The 14,378-nt window shown below is 43.7% G+C and overlaps 1 protein-coding gene across 1 annotated transcript; it reads right to left on the reverse strand.

The window, feature by feature from the left end:
- Positions 1-2,829: 2,829 nt before the first annotated feature.
- GPR3 (G protein-coupled receptor 3) lies at positions 2,830-3,851 on the reverse strand (the record flags this gene model as incomplete). The annotated part of the gene is made up of 1 exon (XM_081334583.1): positions 2,830-3,851. The coding sequence occupies exon 1, from the start codon at positions 3,817-3,819 to the stop codon at positions 2,830-2,832; it is 990 nt and encodes a 329-aa protein (XP_081190709.1). The 5' UTR covers positions 3,820-3,851.
- Positions 3,852-14,378: the final 10,527 nt, after the last annotated feature.

The raw sequence follows: 14,378 nt of genomic DNA on the forward strand, positions 1-14,378 counted from the left end.
CTTAGCAATTAGAATGGTTGGTGCAGCCTAACGTATATGCAACAGCCTAGAAAAAGAAAAGAGGCCGAGATGAAGACGTGTGCACCATCTTGGTCTGTTACAGAGGACAGCTGAATAGTGTTCATGGAGGTTCTTGGTCATCCAGGTCACGGTTGCCCCAAAGGGTCATCGTTGTCCCAAAACTGAAGGAGCTTCTTGGATGAGAAGCAAAATGTCTTCAAGGAGAAAAAAAAGTCCAGTTGCCTTTGCGATACTCAAGAATAGGAGGAGAAAGGAAAACATGTAATTTCATGGAGGAGATATACTTGATCTGATGGAATTTCAAAAGCAGCCAAAGATTTAATATTCTTTTCAGCGTCTCTTATTGGTCTTGTGGCAGCTCTGCTGCTCTCCTCTAACATGATAGGCAAGTTGGACTACAGCTCATATTATCCCCAGCAAACGTGCATGTTAGCTGGTGATTATGGCAAGTGTAATCTAACTTGCCCATAAGATGCCCCATCAAGGAAACAGTGACTTTCATGCAGTGGACAGAAAACTGACACATCTTCAAGTATCACAAAATTATCTTTATTTCTTTTTCCCCCTCTTACGATTGTAAACAAAACAAAAAATACAGTGCTCTCAAAGAACATCTTAGTTTTCCTGCAAGACAGCAATTTTTTCCCCTGTTCAATCATGTCTGATTCTCAGAGACTGCCTGGAGAAATCCCTGCAGTTTTCTTGGCAGGGTTGTTTTTTTTCAGAAGTGGCTTGCCATTGCCTCCTTCCTAGGGCTGAGAGAAAGTGACTGGCCCAAAGTCACCCAGCTGGCTTTGTGCCTAAGGTAGGACTAGAACTCATGACCTCCCCATTTCTAGCCTGATGCCTTCACCACTACACCAAACTGGCTCAAAACGATAAAATAATCCTATTTCCAAAGTGCCTGTTACATTCATTTCCTTTCCAGGAGCTGTGCAAAATGTAAAAGAGAGAAAGAGAGAGAGAGAGAGAGAGAGAGAGAGAGAGGGAGGGAGGGAGGGAGGGAGGGAGGGAGAGAGAGAGAGAGAGAGAGAGAGAGAGGGAGGGAGGGAGGGAGGGAGGGAGGGAGAGAGAGAGAGGGAGAGAGAGAGAGGGAGGGAGGGAGGGAGGGAGAGAGAGAGAGAGAGAGAGAGAGAGAGAGAGAGAGAGAGGGAGGGAGGGAGGGAGGGAGGGAGGGAGAGAGAGGGAGAGAGAGAGAGAGAGAGAGAGAGAGAGAGAGAGGGAGGGAGGGAGGGAGGGAGGGAGAGAGAGAGAGAGAGAGAGAGAGAGAGATGCCCTCTGTCTGTTTAGGGTTAGAGCCCCCTCATAATCCTTTGGTCAAGCCAACTGGATGATGGGTGCTGAAGTCAAAAACATGTTGAGGGCACTTGGAACTAGACTAGATGAAACTCTGACTTTTCAGTGTTAATAAACACGGCATGAAATTCTTCCCATCTAGGTGCTCTTTCCCCAGCCTGGTGCAATTGTTTCAGCCATTTGAGCCTTGGTCCCAACAATACTGAGCTAGAACTACAAACACTCATTTTTGACCCAGACAGCTAGGAAAATGAAAACAGTAGTCCAACTTAGAATCTAAAAATGGGACAAGCTACATTTAGGCTGTTACCTTGACATGGGTTATTCAGAAATAGTGCCTTTGAAAGTCTTTAGTATTGCATTACAGGTAATCCTTGACTTATGACCAGAATTTATGAGCCCAAAATTTCTGTTGCTAAGCAAGATAGTTAACTGAGTTTTGCTCTATTATGAACTTTCTTGCCAGAGTTATTAAGTGAATCACTGCAGTTAAGTTAGTAACATGGTTATTTCATGACTGTGGGAAGGGACCTTGGAGGTCTTCTAGTCTAACCTCCTGCTCAAGGAAAGGAAAGCAGGAACTTTGCTTGTCAGGTCATAAAAGGTGATCACATGACTCTGGGACACTGCAGCTGTCATAAATACATGCCAGATGCCACTGAATTTTGTGTCTGAATTTTGATCATGTGACCCTGGAGATGGTTTAAGTGTGAAAAACAGTCATAGGGTCATTTTTTCCCAGTGCCATTAATGGTCACTAAACAAATGGTTGTAAGTCGAGGACTGCCTGTACTCTGGACATTCACATTGCTTCAGATCTCATATTATACATTCTTTTTTATTAATACTGTTCTTGTTCCCCCTTGCCCTCCACCCCTCCTCCCACCCCAATCTTCCTATGGTTGCATTTATTAGAATAAACACCAGGGGGCAGCCAAATACAGAACGGGGGGGGGGGGGAATCTATTTTGGTTTTGAAACCTGGCACAGCTCTGGGCTATTTTTTTTTTAATCCCCGCTGATCAAAGGAGAAAAGAAGGGGGTACAGTGGTATTTGTTTAAATGTAGAAAAATAGTTTTCTAGAGATCTGAGGTAATTAAGGCTATAAAAACAAAAGAAAGGTTGAAGGTTTTGAGGCTTCTTCTTGCCATTTTTCCTTTTTAAGAAAATAATGCACTCTCAATATTTCAGACAAAATATTTGTATCAGATCTGACATATAACCAATACACCCACGCATGCACACACACACACGCACACACACGCACAAAAGCAGAAATATATATATTTTCCCCCTGTCTTTTTTTAAAAAAGGCATGGTTAAAAAAATAAACAAGATTTGTCTTTTTCCCAAAGTCGAAATAAATAAAGATAGGACAGCCTTGTCACTTACATTGGCAAGGAGAAGGGAAGGACATTAGAAAGAGGTTTTGCACATTTGAGCTCTCTTGAGCAGCAAGAGATTGGGGAGAAGGCTCCTTGAGCAGAGAGAGGGAGCAAGGGATGGAGGAATCAGACGTCACTGGGGGATCTGGAATGGAAAGGCATGGAGGAGGAGATACAGCTGCAGCATATTGCCCATAGGACTTTCTGAATTTCCTGGTTCCGGAAGGCATAAATGACTGGATTGATCATGGAATTGTAGGTTGCAGGGAGCACAGTCATATAGGTGTAAATGGCAGGGTAGGTGTAATCTCCCAGGAGACAGTAAATAGCAAAGGGCAACCAGCATGAGGCAAAGGTCCCCAGGATGAGAGTCAACGTGGAGATGCCTTTCCGGGTGGTGACATAGTGTGAGGTAGCCAAGAAGTGTCTCTGGAGGGCGATCTGCTGCGCATGCCGACAGACAATCTTGCAGATTTGCACATACAGCTGCAACATGACTGCAAAGATCATGAAGAAGGAAATTGACAGGATGATGAGGTGGTCCTTGTTCAACGGTTTGATGATGCTGCAGGTGGAGTTGTCCTTCAAGCAGTTCCAGCCCATCACGGGCAACAGTCCAAAGCCGATGGAGACTCCCCACGTGAGGATGAGGATGACGTAGGTACGGGTGACTGTCCTCTCTGAGTAGTAGGTCAATGCATTGTAGAGAGACAAATAGCGGTCTATGGTGATGGCCAGGAGGCTGCCCACACTGGCGGTGAATGAGGTCACCAGAAGGCCCATGGTGAGGAGGTTAACTATCTGTGACTGGACACAATAAACGAAGGCAAAGTGAAAGATCAGGCCCAAGCCAGCCAAAAGATCGGCAGTGGCTAAACTCCCAATCAGCAGGAACATCGGAGTCCGGAAAGCTGGGGTGTAAAAGATGATGGCCACCACAATGGCATTCTCACAGGAGATGATAGTCCCAGAAACGCACAAGACGACATCCCAAGGATTTAAGGGAAGAGCAGGAGGCGTCTCTGAGAAATAGTAGGACTTGCTGGTGCTTCCATTAGCAGGCACAAACCAGCCTGGCTGGATCTTGGTAGCGTTGGTGGACACTTCCTCTTTCATGCTCTCTACTGTGATCTGAAACAGCAGATGAAAAACCAACTCAGTTTCAACTCAGATTTGCAGCAAAGCAGCAAGTATTTGTAAGTATTTGGGCATGTTTGTACATGTATGTTTCTTTGTGTGTATTTGGAAGGGTGGGATTCCCTGTACTAATACATGTTTTCTAGGGTTGGGAACAAAATGGAGGCAAAACAGCTACCTTTCAGTTGCCTAAAACAACAACCAAAGGTGACTAATTTTGTAGTTATAGTTTACCTGAGATTGTCGGGTCCTTGTGATCAATGCCTTCTAGATGGGATATCTCTAGCTTGGGCCTGTCATTGTTTGCCACCTTCCCCGTCTCTTTTTTCTGTTCTTCAAACAAGCCCATCGGGATAAAAGAGGACAAACCAATTTTGTCTCTTGTCAGCGTAGGTTTCTTCAGATGACATCATATGTTCCTGGACAGGCCTCCTTGTCTGTATCCCTTTCTCTTTTATTTGCTCTGATACACAACCTAGCTTAGTTTTTCCCCCCAATCATGGCATTAAAAAAATGTTTATAGGGAAGAGATGGCTTTGTACACTGTGCAACACAATAGATTGTGCAGCAAGCACCCAACTTCTGTCTGCCTTTTGGCTGACGAGCTGGTAAACATGAAAAGTCAAGGGAACAAGCTGAGCCATGTTTATATCCTCCTTTGTTAAAAAAATAACAACAGCACACAATCATTTTTATTCTGCCTATGTCTGTTAAATCATGCTAATGAATGCAATAAAGCATAGGAATTTATCTGTAATAAATGGATATCTTTAACAAACTTTCAACAGCTGCTTCTCCTACATGTTATGGAACACTATTTCACAGCCAGAGTGGCGAACAACCATCCTGGCTGGGAATTAGGAAGGCTGTAGTCTAGACACATCCAGAAGGCATCAAATTAGGAAGCCCATCCTTCAAGAGCTCAGTTCTAGCTTGCTTTCTGAGGAAATATCTGTGATCTGTGGGTGAACGCTTAGGACTTGTAGATGTTGATCAGTATCAGGCACAGATACCTGAAAACTGCTGCACCGTCCAGATCTCTCTCCACTGATGACCGATAACGGTGCGACTTTAAGTAAAGCCTATGTTGACTTGCAGCCAACTTAACAAGTTTAGAATTGCACTGCGGGGGAAAATGTCCTTAACACCAAGTGTCTAGCCCTAGCCTCCGGTTCTCTCCGAATGCACGTTAAGCGTTGGATATCTTGCAAAGGTCTAGGATCGCTAAGCGTTGGATATCTCGCAAAGGTCTAGGATCGCTAAGCGTTGGATATCTCGCAAAGAGGCAGTAGAGTAGGGTCTTCTGGGCTGTCAGAGAACGACGGCAAGAGAAAGGTAGCCGCACTCACCTTGGAAAAGGGTCCAGCTGCACATTCAGCGAGGAAGAAGCCTCGGCTGGGCAGGGGTGGGGTGGGGGGGCGGAGAGCAGCGGGATCGATCCGTGCGTCCGATTGGATGGCTGCAGGTAGAAGGAATCCGCCTCTCCCGATGCAGAGGTGGCCGGAGCTAGCAGGTGGACTGCGAGGATGGAGGAGCCCCGGTCCAGTTGCAGCGACGGATTTCAGGCTGGCCGGGAGTTGGTGGGGGGGACGCCCGGTGTTATACTGAACAAGCCCCCTTTTTGAGGGTGACTCATACTTAAGGGCTCTGGCCGGGCGACTCCTCCCTCCTCCCGGCACGCGCTCGGGTGACGTCAATTGATGGCGGGAGCCAATGGGGTGGCGAAGGCTAGAGAGCCGGGCGGCATAGTAATCCGGCTCGGGCTGGAGAATTCCATTCATAAAACCGAGAGGGCGGAGGGGGAGAGGCGGCGCCGCTGAGTCGTTTGATGTGTGGGCGCTTTGGGGGCTTCCTCCGCGCTCCTTTTGCGTCTCGCTACACGCCGTGGCCGTTCAAGGGGCTTCGCGGGGCGTAGGAAAGCTGACGGGAAACCGGGCGGGCGGGGGCGGGGGGGCGAATCCCTTAAGAATCCCTTTAGGCATTCAGGGCTCAGCGGCGGAGGCTGCACCACTGAGTAATTCACTCGTCGTAGTACTCCATACTGTGGCTCCTGGGGATGGGCACAGCATGATTGAGGGCTATAAACCATGGCTTGTCGAGATGTGTGTCATTCCAGTCCGTTGTGACTTATTCCATGACGCAGAGTTTTAAATCTCTTGGTTTAACCTTCTCCGTTATAAACCAGCCCTTAATGTTGAGGGAAAGTTCCACAGCTGAGATGGTGAGCTGATTTTTGTCATCATGACATGGCTGCTTCTGCTATAAGACAAACCACCCTAATCTAAGGGAGGATCATAGCTTATCTTTCTCTGCAGCAAGATTTCCCCCCCCCCAAAAAAAATTCAGATTTTGTTGCTAAAAGTGCTAGAGAGACAAGTGAGGAGAGGAAGCAGTCTCTCTACCCAAAAATCTACAGCAGAGGGTCTTCCAACTAGGCCCTTTTATGACTTGTGGACTTCAACTCCCAGAATTCCTCATCCAGGCATGCTGGCTGAGGAATTCTGGGAGTTGAAGTCCACAAGTCATAAAAGGGCCAAGTTGGAAGACCCCTGATCTACAGCATCAGAATAGACCATACATTATAGGATGAAAAATGCTATCCTGGTTTAAAATAGTTTTCATGTTCTCATGAATTAGTGTTCAGATAATATTTATATTTGATTTATATAGCTGCCCGTCTCACATGCCTAATTCTGGGCAGCTTATAAAGTTATACGCCTACCCCTGCCCTAAACAATACCCTCAAACCCCAAAGATTCAGTACAAACAAAACACCTGAGTCCAACTATAATTGTTCATTTAACATAATTTGCTTAGGGGCTCTAGGAGACCAGGAATTGCATGTCGGGGAGTGCAGCCTTTGGAATAGAAGGGCAGTGAAATAGGGGAGGAAGAGGTGAAGAAGCAGCCATCTGCCCTATATCACCCACTCATAAAAGCAGACTACAGGTAGTCCTTGACATACGACGACAATCGCACCCAGGATTTCTGTTGCTTAAGACAATTCTTAAGTGAATTTTGCCCCATTTTAGGACACAATTGTTAAGGCACGCTGGCTGAGGAATTCTGGGAGTTGAAGTCCATGAGTCATAAAAGGGCCGAGTTTGAAGACCCCCGTTTAAGGGAATCACTGCTGTTGTTAAGCTGGTAACACGGTTGTTAAGTGAATCTGGCATCCCTCCATTGACTTTGCTTGTCCAAAGGTCGCAAAGGGGGATCACATAACCCCGGGACACTGCAACTATCAACCTCTGGCTGAGGAATTCTGGGAGTTGAAGTCCACAAGTCATAAAAGGGCCCTGTTTGAAGACCCCTGACTTAGAGCCTTGGAAAATCTGCCCCTTCTGTTCTATAAGTTGAAAATTATTCTTGCTGCAGAAAGTAAGTCTGATTTCCTGTGGTTTCTAAATCAGGAAGAGTGAAAAGATTGTTTGGAGTTAATACACTCTCCTCCACTCTTCCTCACTACAGAAATAATTTGACAATGTAGGTAAGGTTACAGTGAAATGGGGCTTGATAATTGTCAATTAAAATAATAAATTTTAAGTTCTTTCCCCTGGAGGTGGAGATGGGAGAACTTTCAAACCAGAACATCTTAACTGAGCCTATGATGCACCCACTGGCTCCATCCTTTTTAAAAAAAAAACAAAATCAGTGACTACATTGCTAAAGGAAGCAAAAGACATCTCTCTTCTTTTTCTCTGGCTGGTGCGTTCACCAGCCAGAATACGAAATAGAAACAGCCCAGGTTATATAATAGCTTATTTTAAGCTGTATATGTGTAATTGGATCCACTAGAATAAACTGTGGAATGAGCAATCTTTGAAATATTTCAGTAGGAGGCTATGAATTATTCTGGATGCACGAACAGTTTGGTTTTTGCCTTGAACTGAAACATGGGATGTTTATTTGATTAGGAAGGAAACTTACTGCTTTATCTGTTAAGATCAACGATAGCGGTTCAGATGTACTCTTTTAATCTCTAAAGCAGTTTTTGAAGGGCCCTTTACATGGCAGTTCATTTCCTTTAAAATAGGATGAACCAATCCTGCTACGTTTGTACCCTCCACCATTCATTTCGTTGAGTGGGAATCTGAACATCCTAAAGGCCCACAGTGATGGTGCCAGCAAATAAATTGGAAAGTTAAGAGCAATAAAGCTATCGCCAAAGGAGCTGTTTATGGTGCTGAATTAGTGTCTCCTGTCAGTTTGGGAGTTTGCATGGTTCTTGCATGAAACAATGTGAAATTATTGCCTGAACTGGTAAACTCCAGAGGTGGAAGGACTTCTCTTCTCCTCTCCTCTCCTCTCCTCTCTCTTGCTGAGGAATTCTGGGAGTTGAAGTCCACAAGTCACAAAAGGGCCAAGTGTGAAGGGCCCTGTTTTAGCAGAATGAAATTGGATTTTTGAATTCTTCACTTTTTGTTATTTTTGCAATATTCAGCCATGTGATTTCTGAGAGTTTGTCATCCTGTTTATTGGTGGGGCCCTATCAACCAAGAGCTGATTGCGTGCAGCTCAATGAAATTTCCTCTCTGAAAATTCACCTTGAGTTGTGTGATGAAAAAAATAATGAGCAGGCATTTTGACATCTGACTTCAATCAGGACAGGCAGTCTAGTTGTCCATTCAGCCTCTTCTTATAGTAATCATTTATAAGCATATGTGCTTCAAGAGAAAACGTGCTTCTGATCTGGGGCAATTGCTTTTGCTTTGGACTGGTAACTAGTTCTTGTTGTTTTATTTCTTGTTTTAATGGAACTTTTTCAAATGGCATACAGAGGTCAGCTATACGGAGTTGACACATTGTAGCAAATGTAAAATGCTTTCTCTAAGTACTAAAAGATCTATAGGTTGGGAATTATAGCAAGATGAACATTAAGAAGACCCTGATTTGTGGAAGAATGTTCTGAACCATTTAAAATAGCACTAGGATATTTAGTATGATATGCTTACTTTCTTTCCTTGTGACTTCCTACGCCTTCTGTACCTTCTTTTATCACGCTTGTTATTCTCTTTATATACCATGCTGTTTCTAAATTTAAGGCTGTTCTCCTTCACTGAGGAAGCAGCGTAGCCTAAATTAACCCAGTGGGTGTCGACTCAAAGACTGGTTTCATAATATGAACTAGGCAAGGCTGAAATGGAGATTAGCAGGCTGTGGTTTAGTGTGCTGGGGAACTCAAAAGGGTTCCAAGGTAAGTTTGTTCCTGCTTACTATATACTTAGAATTTTTACAACTTTAAAACACAAGACCACAAGACTCCTGATCTAGCCTTATGACATACCTTGATCCTTTGAAAAGGTTAGGGTCTCTGATGATCCAGTATGTGTCACTGGTTTCCACCAACTTCTCTATAGCATATGTCCATAATTATATTCATTTTAAACCACTTAAAGATAGTTTGTATGGTGATCTATTGCATTTGTGCACTAATGGCCACTTAAAAAATTTTCTCCTTTAAATGAAGGGAAATTGACTGTGTGGGGGGTGGGAACATATCTTTAAATTCCTCCAGAAGGAAAGTAAATTTCCCCACAAATTTCTTGAAGGTACTATCATCATTAACAATGTATTTATTCTTTCTTTCTTTCTTTCTTTCTTTCTTTCTTTCTTTCTTTCTTTCTTTCTTTCTTTCTTTCATTTTCTTTTTTTTCTTTTTCTCCCTTCCTTCCTTCCTTCCTTCCTTCCTTCCTTCCTTCCTTCCTTCCTTCCTTCCTTCTTTCCTTCTTCTAGACACAGGAGAATGAAAGATAGGGCAACAAACTCTTAAAACCACCACCAAAATTAAGGTGGTGAATTTTAGAGCAGATTTCCAAGAGGGAAAATAACAATTGTGAGGGATAATCTCCGGAAAAGGTATTTGGAGAATTGTTGATTCAGCTTTATTGAAAAGTTAAGAGCACTATGTGGGAGTCAGTACTGTGCTCTCAATGAGAGGCTGAGGAACTTTTCTAGAAATTTGTAGGTCTGTCGCTCCTGTTTTTCTCTCCCTGTGCCGAAGAACAGAGAGTGCTCCAGCTCAAAGTGTCCTTGCATCTCTTTGCATTATGCCTTGTCATGGTGTTATTATTCAGCTCAACTCACAAAATTCCTGTTTGCCTCAGACTTATCCACACCAGATGGGTCAAAGCAAGAGGTTTCTATGCATCTGTGCATCCCAAGAAAAATCACCAATATTTCATGGATATCCACATGATTATAATATCATTAATAGAGGAGATCTGAGGAAAGCACTGGGGATGGATTGGTTATGCCTTGTTGGAAGGGATAAAAAAAAGTAGAGGAATTTTAGTCCTTAGGAGCGACATAGAATTAGTGCCCCAAGGCAATTCTTCACTAGGCTAGCTAGCTTGAGTTGAGAAAACATGCAGGGTTGTGTGGCTGTCCCAAAAAGTGTCTCTTTTACTTTGGAAAGTGAACAGTAAAACTTGCATTTGTTTCTGAAATCTCTAGATTAAAAAAAACCAACAACAACAATAAGCAGCCCTGGAAGTGTTTTCCAGCCTTTGGTGTGATGGGTGGAAGCTAAAAAGTGGATACAGCAACCTCTTTTCTCTCCATTAGGCATAGTCCTTGCATGCGAGCAAATGCTAGTAGGACCTGCTTTTAAAGTTCTGCAGATCAATACAGCAAGACCAGAACCCAAGGGACGGAAGGGGTGTGCCTCCAAAGCCCTTGAGGCAGTTATACAGGCCAATGATTTCAGAACCAGGGACAGCTCCCAATACACAACTTATTTTGACAATGGTAGCAAACTAGCTCCACTTTTCCTAACTTGCTTTTTCCATTGGGGTGTTAGGATTACAGGCCGGGAGCAATTTGACTTTTCAAAAGCTAAAGAAGATTACGCTCCATATTATGGTGCACTTGGTGCCATAGAATAGATTGTGGAGCTCTTGGAGATGAGGTGGGGGAGAATCATCACACTGATGCAACAGGACACTATAGGGGCAACAGCCAGTCTAACTTTGATTGCGTCTGGAGTCTTGGAGGGCTTCAGATCAAGGAAAACCATTTTTACATAATTCCATCTCCTACCATGTGACCTTCATTAAAGACTGCAGAGAAGCAAGTCTTGCTGGCTTTTCCCCCTTTTTCCTCCCTTAACAAGTATTTGGCTTCTGAAAATAGTAAAGGCAGCTCATACCTGTAATTAAGTGCCTGGTTTATTGAGCCAGGCAGCTGATACTAATTGCTAGAAATTTCCAGGTGTATGCTTTTCTTTTCTTTTCTCTTCCCTCCCCTTTCCCCCCTCCCCTTTCTCCTTCTACTAAAACAATCTTTCTCAATCTGGCACCCTCCAAATGCTTTGGGACTAAAACTCTCAGAATTCCATTGCCATCCCAACCTAAATTAGCTAATGAAAGAATGAATAACTGAAATTGCACCGTCATTGTTGCTTATTGCTGCAGCCACTGTGCCCTGTTCTTCCCCTGGGTCAGTTTGACAGGGCATAATGGATTACACCTGTCCTTCTAGACTTTCTAAGGTGGCACACACATAGAGGGACGGAGCAATAAAACCGTGAACCTGCTTTGTATGCCCTACAGGCTAGGCTCTCCTTCTTACTGTTCAGAAAGAAGACATTGTTCTGGTAACTCACAGCTCACCTTGATTTTACACAAGGAACAATTAATTCATGCTCTTTGGGTCAGGCAGGAGAACATCTCTGTCACTGTAGGAGAATCGATGGCAGGGAGGGGGTGGGAATGGAAACTCGCCTGCTTGTGGGTGTGAGGCATGGATCACATTGACCTTGGGATTTTTTTTTCTTTGACAGCATTTTGGTCCAAATAAAAGCATGTCTTGCTTGCTCATAGCCTAGGTGCAGAGGAGATAGAGACTGATATATAGTGGAAATAAGACCTGTCCTTCGGGGTGTTTGAGGTAAGTAAGTTGCTAGCCAGGCATGCACACAAGTCAAGGAATAAACTGTAAAAGGAAGTCCTTGTAGCTTATGACCAGGCAGCTAATGTGCTGAATTATGAATCAATGTGTGTAGGATGCACCACTTTGGTGACTCAGTGCACTGCAGACAGAATCTCTTCATGTTCCTAAGAGTACAATCGCTTTTCAACACCATCCATTTCTGGTATCTTTGCTGCATTGCTTTCAGAACCACCCCTACCATTTGTTGTCCTCCCTACAGCAGATTGGGGAAGTGAAGAAAATCAAGGAAGCTTGAATTTTACATTTGGTTGCAACAGACACTGAGAATTCTTCCCCTCCTCTTGAACTGCATTATTTCAAGGGCATGCCAGTGAAACCATTGGTGTGTCTACTTGGATTGCAATTGTTTCTTTCATTTCAAAAAGTGCTACCAGCATGACACTAGGATTATCATTTAGGACAGGGGCGGGGAACAATGGCCCTTTTATGACTTGTAGACTTCAACTCCCAGAATTCCTGAGCCAGCATGGATGGTTCAGGAATTCTGGGAGTTGAAGTCCACAAGTCATAAAGGGACCATCGTTCCCTTCCTCTGCTTTAGGTGGTTAGAAAGACTACCCTACTCACTTTGCAACAGAATCATTCCACACAGATACTGCAAGTTCTTACATTGTTTTAGTGCAGCTTGGATGATTCTTATTTGTCTCAAAATCATACCAGCCCCCAAACTGGTTTCTTACTTAGCTTCAACATCCAATACAACATCAGGTCTGGTTTCCCTAAGAGGCAACCAGGTAACAAAAATTGATTTCCCAAGCAACCAAATGGCTGATCTATCTATACTCTGCAGAAGAAAAGTAATTGATTAGTCTTTCAAATGAATCTGAGATGGAGACACTTTGTAACACTTCTTGAGCTGCACTTTTTAAAGTGTAATTAGCTGCTCTTTCCCATCATGGCAAATAGGAATAACAATAACAACAGCCTAACAAGTCACGTTTTTAATTATACTGTTGGGAAGGTTAAGCAAACCTGGACAATTGTCACTTGACACCTGTTATTTTTGTTTCTATCTTTGCATTTTGATGTCACTCTGATTTGGTTTGCTTCTGAACATTTGTGCCAAGTTGATTGCCGACTTCAACAAACCTGGACAATTGGGCAAGGGGAAATAGGTGGTTTATTGAAAAGCCTCTCTCTCTTGATGCTTATGTGTGGTTTCATAGCAACAGAGTGAAATAGCTGTGAAGGTCAATTGGTGAGTGGTGGAAAGAGAGGTGAAGAGGGAGCAAAAGAATAATTCCAGGAATTCACGTCAGTTTCATGTTGTTTTAATCGGAATCCAAGTGAAGAAAAAAAAAATTGACGCATTCCAAACTTAGCATCCAGGAGCTATAAGGGATTCCTCTCTTGCTTAGCCATCAGCCTTGTTTAAATGTATAGATATTAACAAGAAGCTTAAGAGGGAAAAGCAATAGTGCAGCACACCACCTTTCTGTTCAGAATTTCAGTCATTTTGTCCCTCTTCTTCTCGTTTCCAAGCTCGCCTTGTCACTGAAAGTCAGTACCTCCACCATTTCACTGTGATCCTTTATCCTCATTCTTCAGGAAAGGCCCCAAAGATGCTTTTCCGAAAGGCAACTGGACTATCTCGGTGAGGTGATTTTTTTCTCCTTTTCCTTGAAAACATTTTGCTGCTCATTCAAGAAACTTCTTCAGTTCCATTCTTTTTCTTTCAAAGAAAAGAAAAAATCACCTTGGGGACAACCATGCCCTGGATGATTGAGAATCTCCACAGGCATTGTCGGAAAAGATTCTTACATTTTAGCCAATTTTGGTGTTGTCCCATAACTTCCATTTAATGCATGGATAAGACTTGTGTTTTGGTTCTGCAAGCATGAAATTCACAATAGGAACTGCCCAGTTCAAGGACTGGATTCCATTGACTCTACAGCAGAGGTCCCCAACCTTTTGGGCACCGGGGACTGGTTACTTAGAGAGAGGTTTTTCCGTGGACTGGAGGGGGCGTGGTTTCGTGTACTGCCTGCATCCTGTGGATGGGGCTTTCCTTGTTTGTGCAGACCAGTTGCTGGCATGCTCATCTCTATTTCCTAGCCGAGGGAGCCAGTATTGTCCAAAGATGCTTCTGTGATCACGTGGTCAGCATGACTATATGCTGACGTGCACGGAATGCTGTCACCTTTCCACTGAAGTGGTGCCTATTTATCTACTTGCACTTGCATGCTTTTAAACTGCTAGGCTGGCAGAAGCTGGGGCAAGAACAGGATCTCACCCCATCCCATAGTACTCAGGTCTCAAACTGCCAATTTTCAGGTTGACAGCCCAGCATCTTAACCATTAGTCCACCATGCCCCCTCCCCCAGGACAGTAAGTCATAGCTATTTATTTATTCTTCTAAGTTATATAGCTGTCCACATTATACATATGATTCAATAGGTCAAACCTATCTCTATTTTGGTTTCGGTTTCGGTTTCCCCAAATTAACCTCTTTCACTTTCTCATTCACACACACACACACACACACAAACACCATTATGTTCTCCAGCTGCTGGGTTACTTCTCCCCAAGTTCAATATTGTCTTCTCCTAACTTTGGTGCTGCTCCATCCCATCTGAAGATCGAAA

This window comes from Vipera berus (genome assembly GCF_964194415.1).
Source record: "Vipera berus genome assembly, chromosome: 9".
Lineage (NCBI taxonomy): Eukaryota > Metazoa > Chordata > Lepidosauria > Squamata > Viperidae > Vipera > Vipera berus.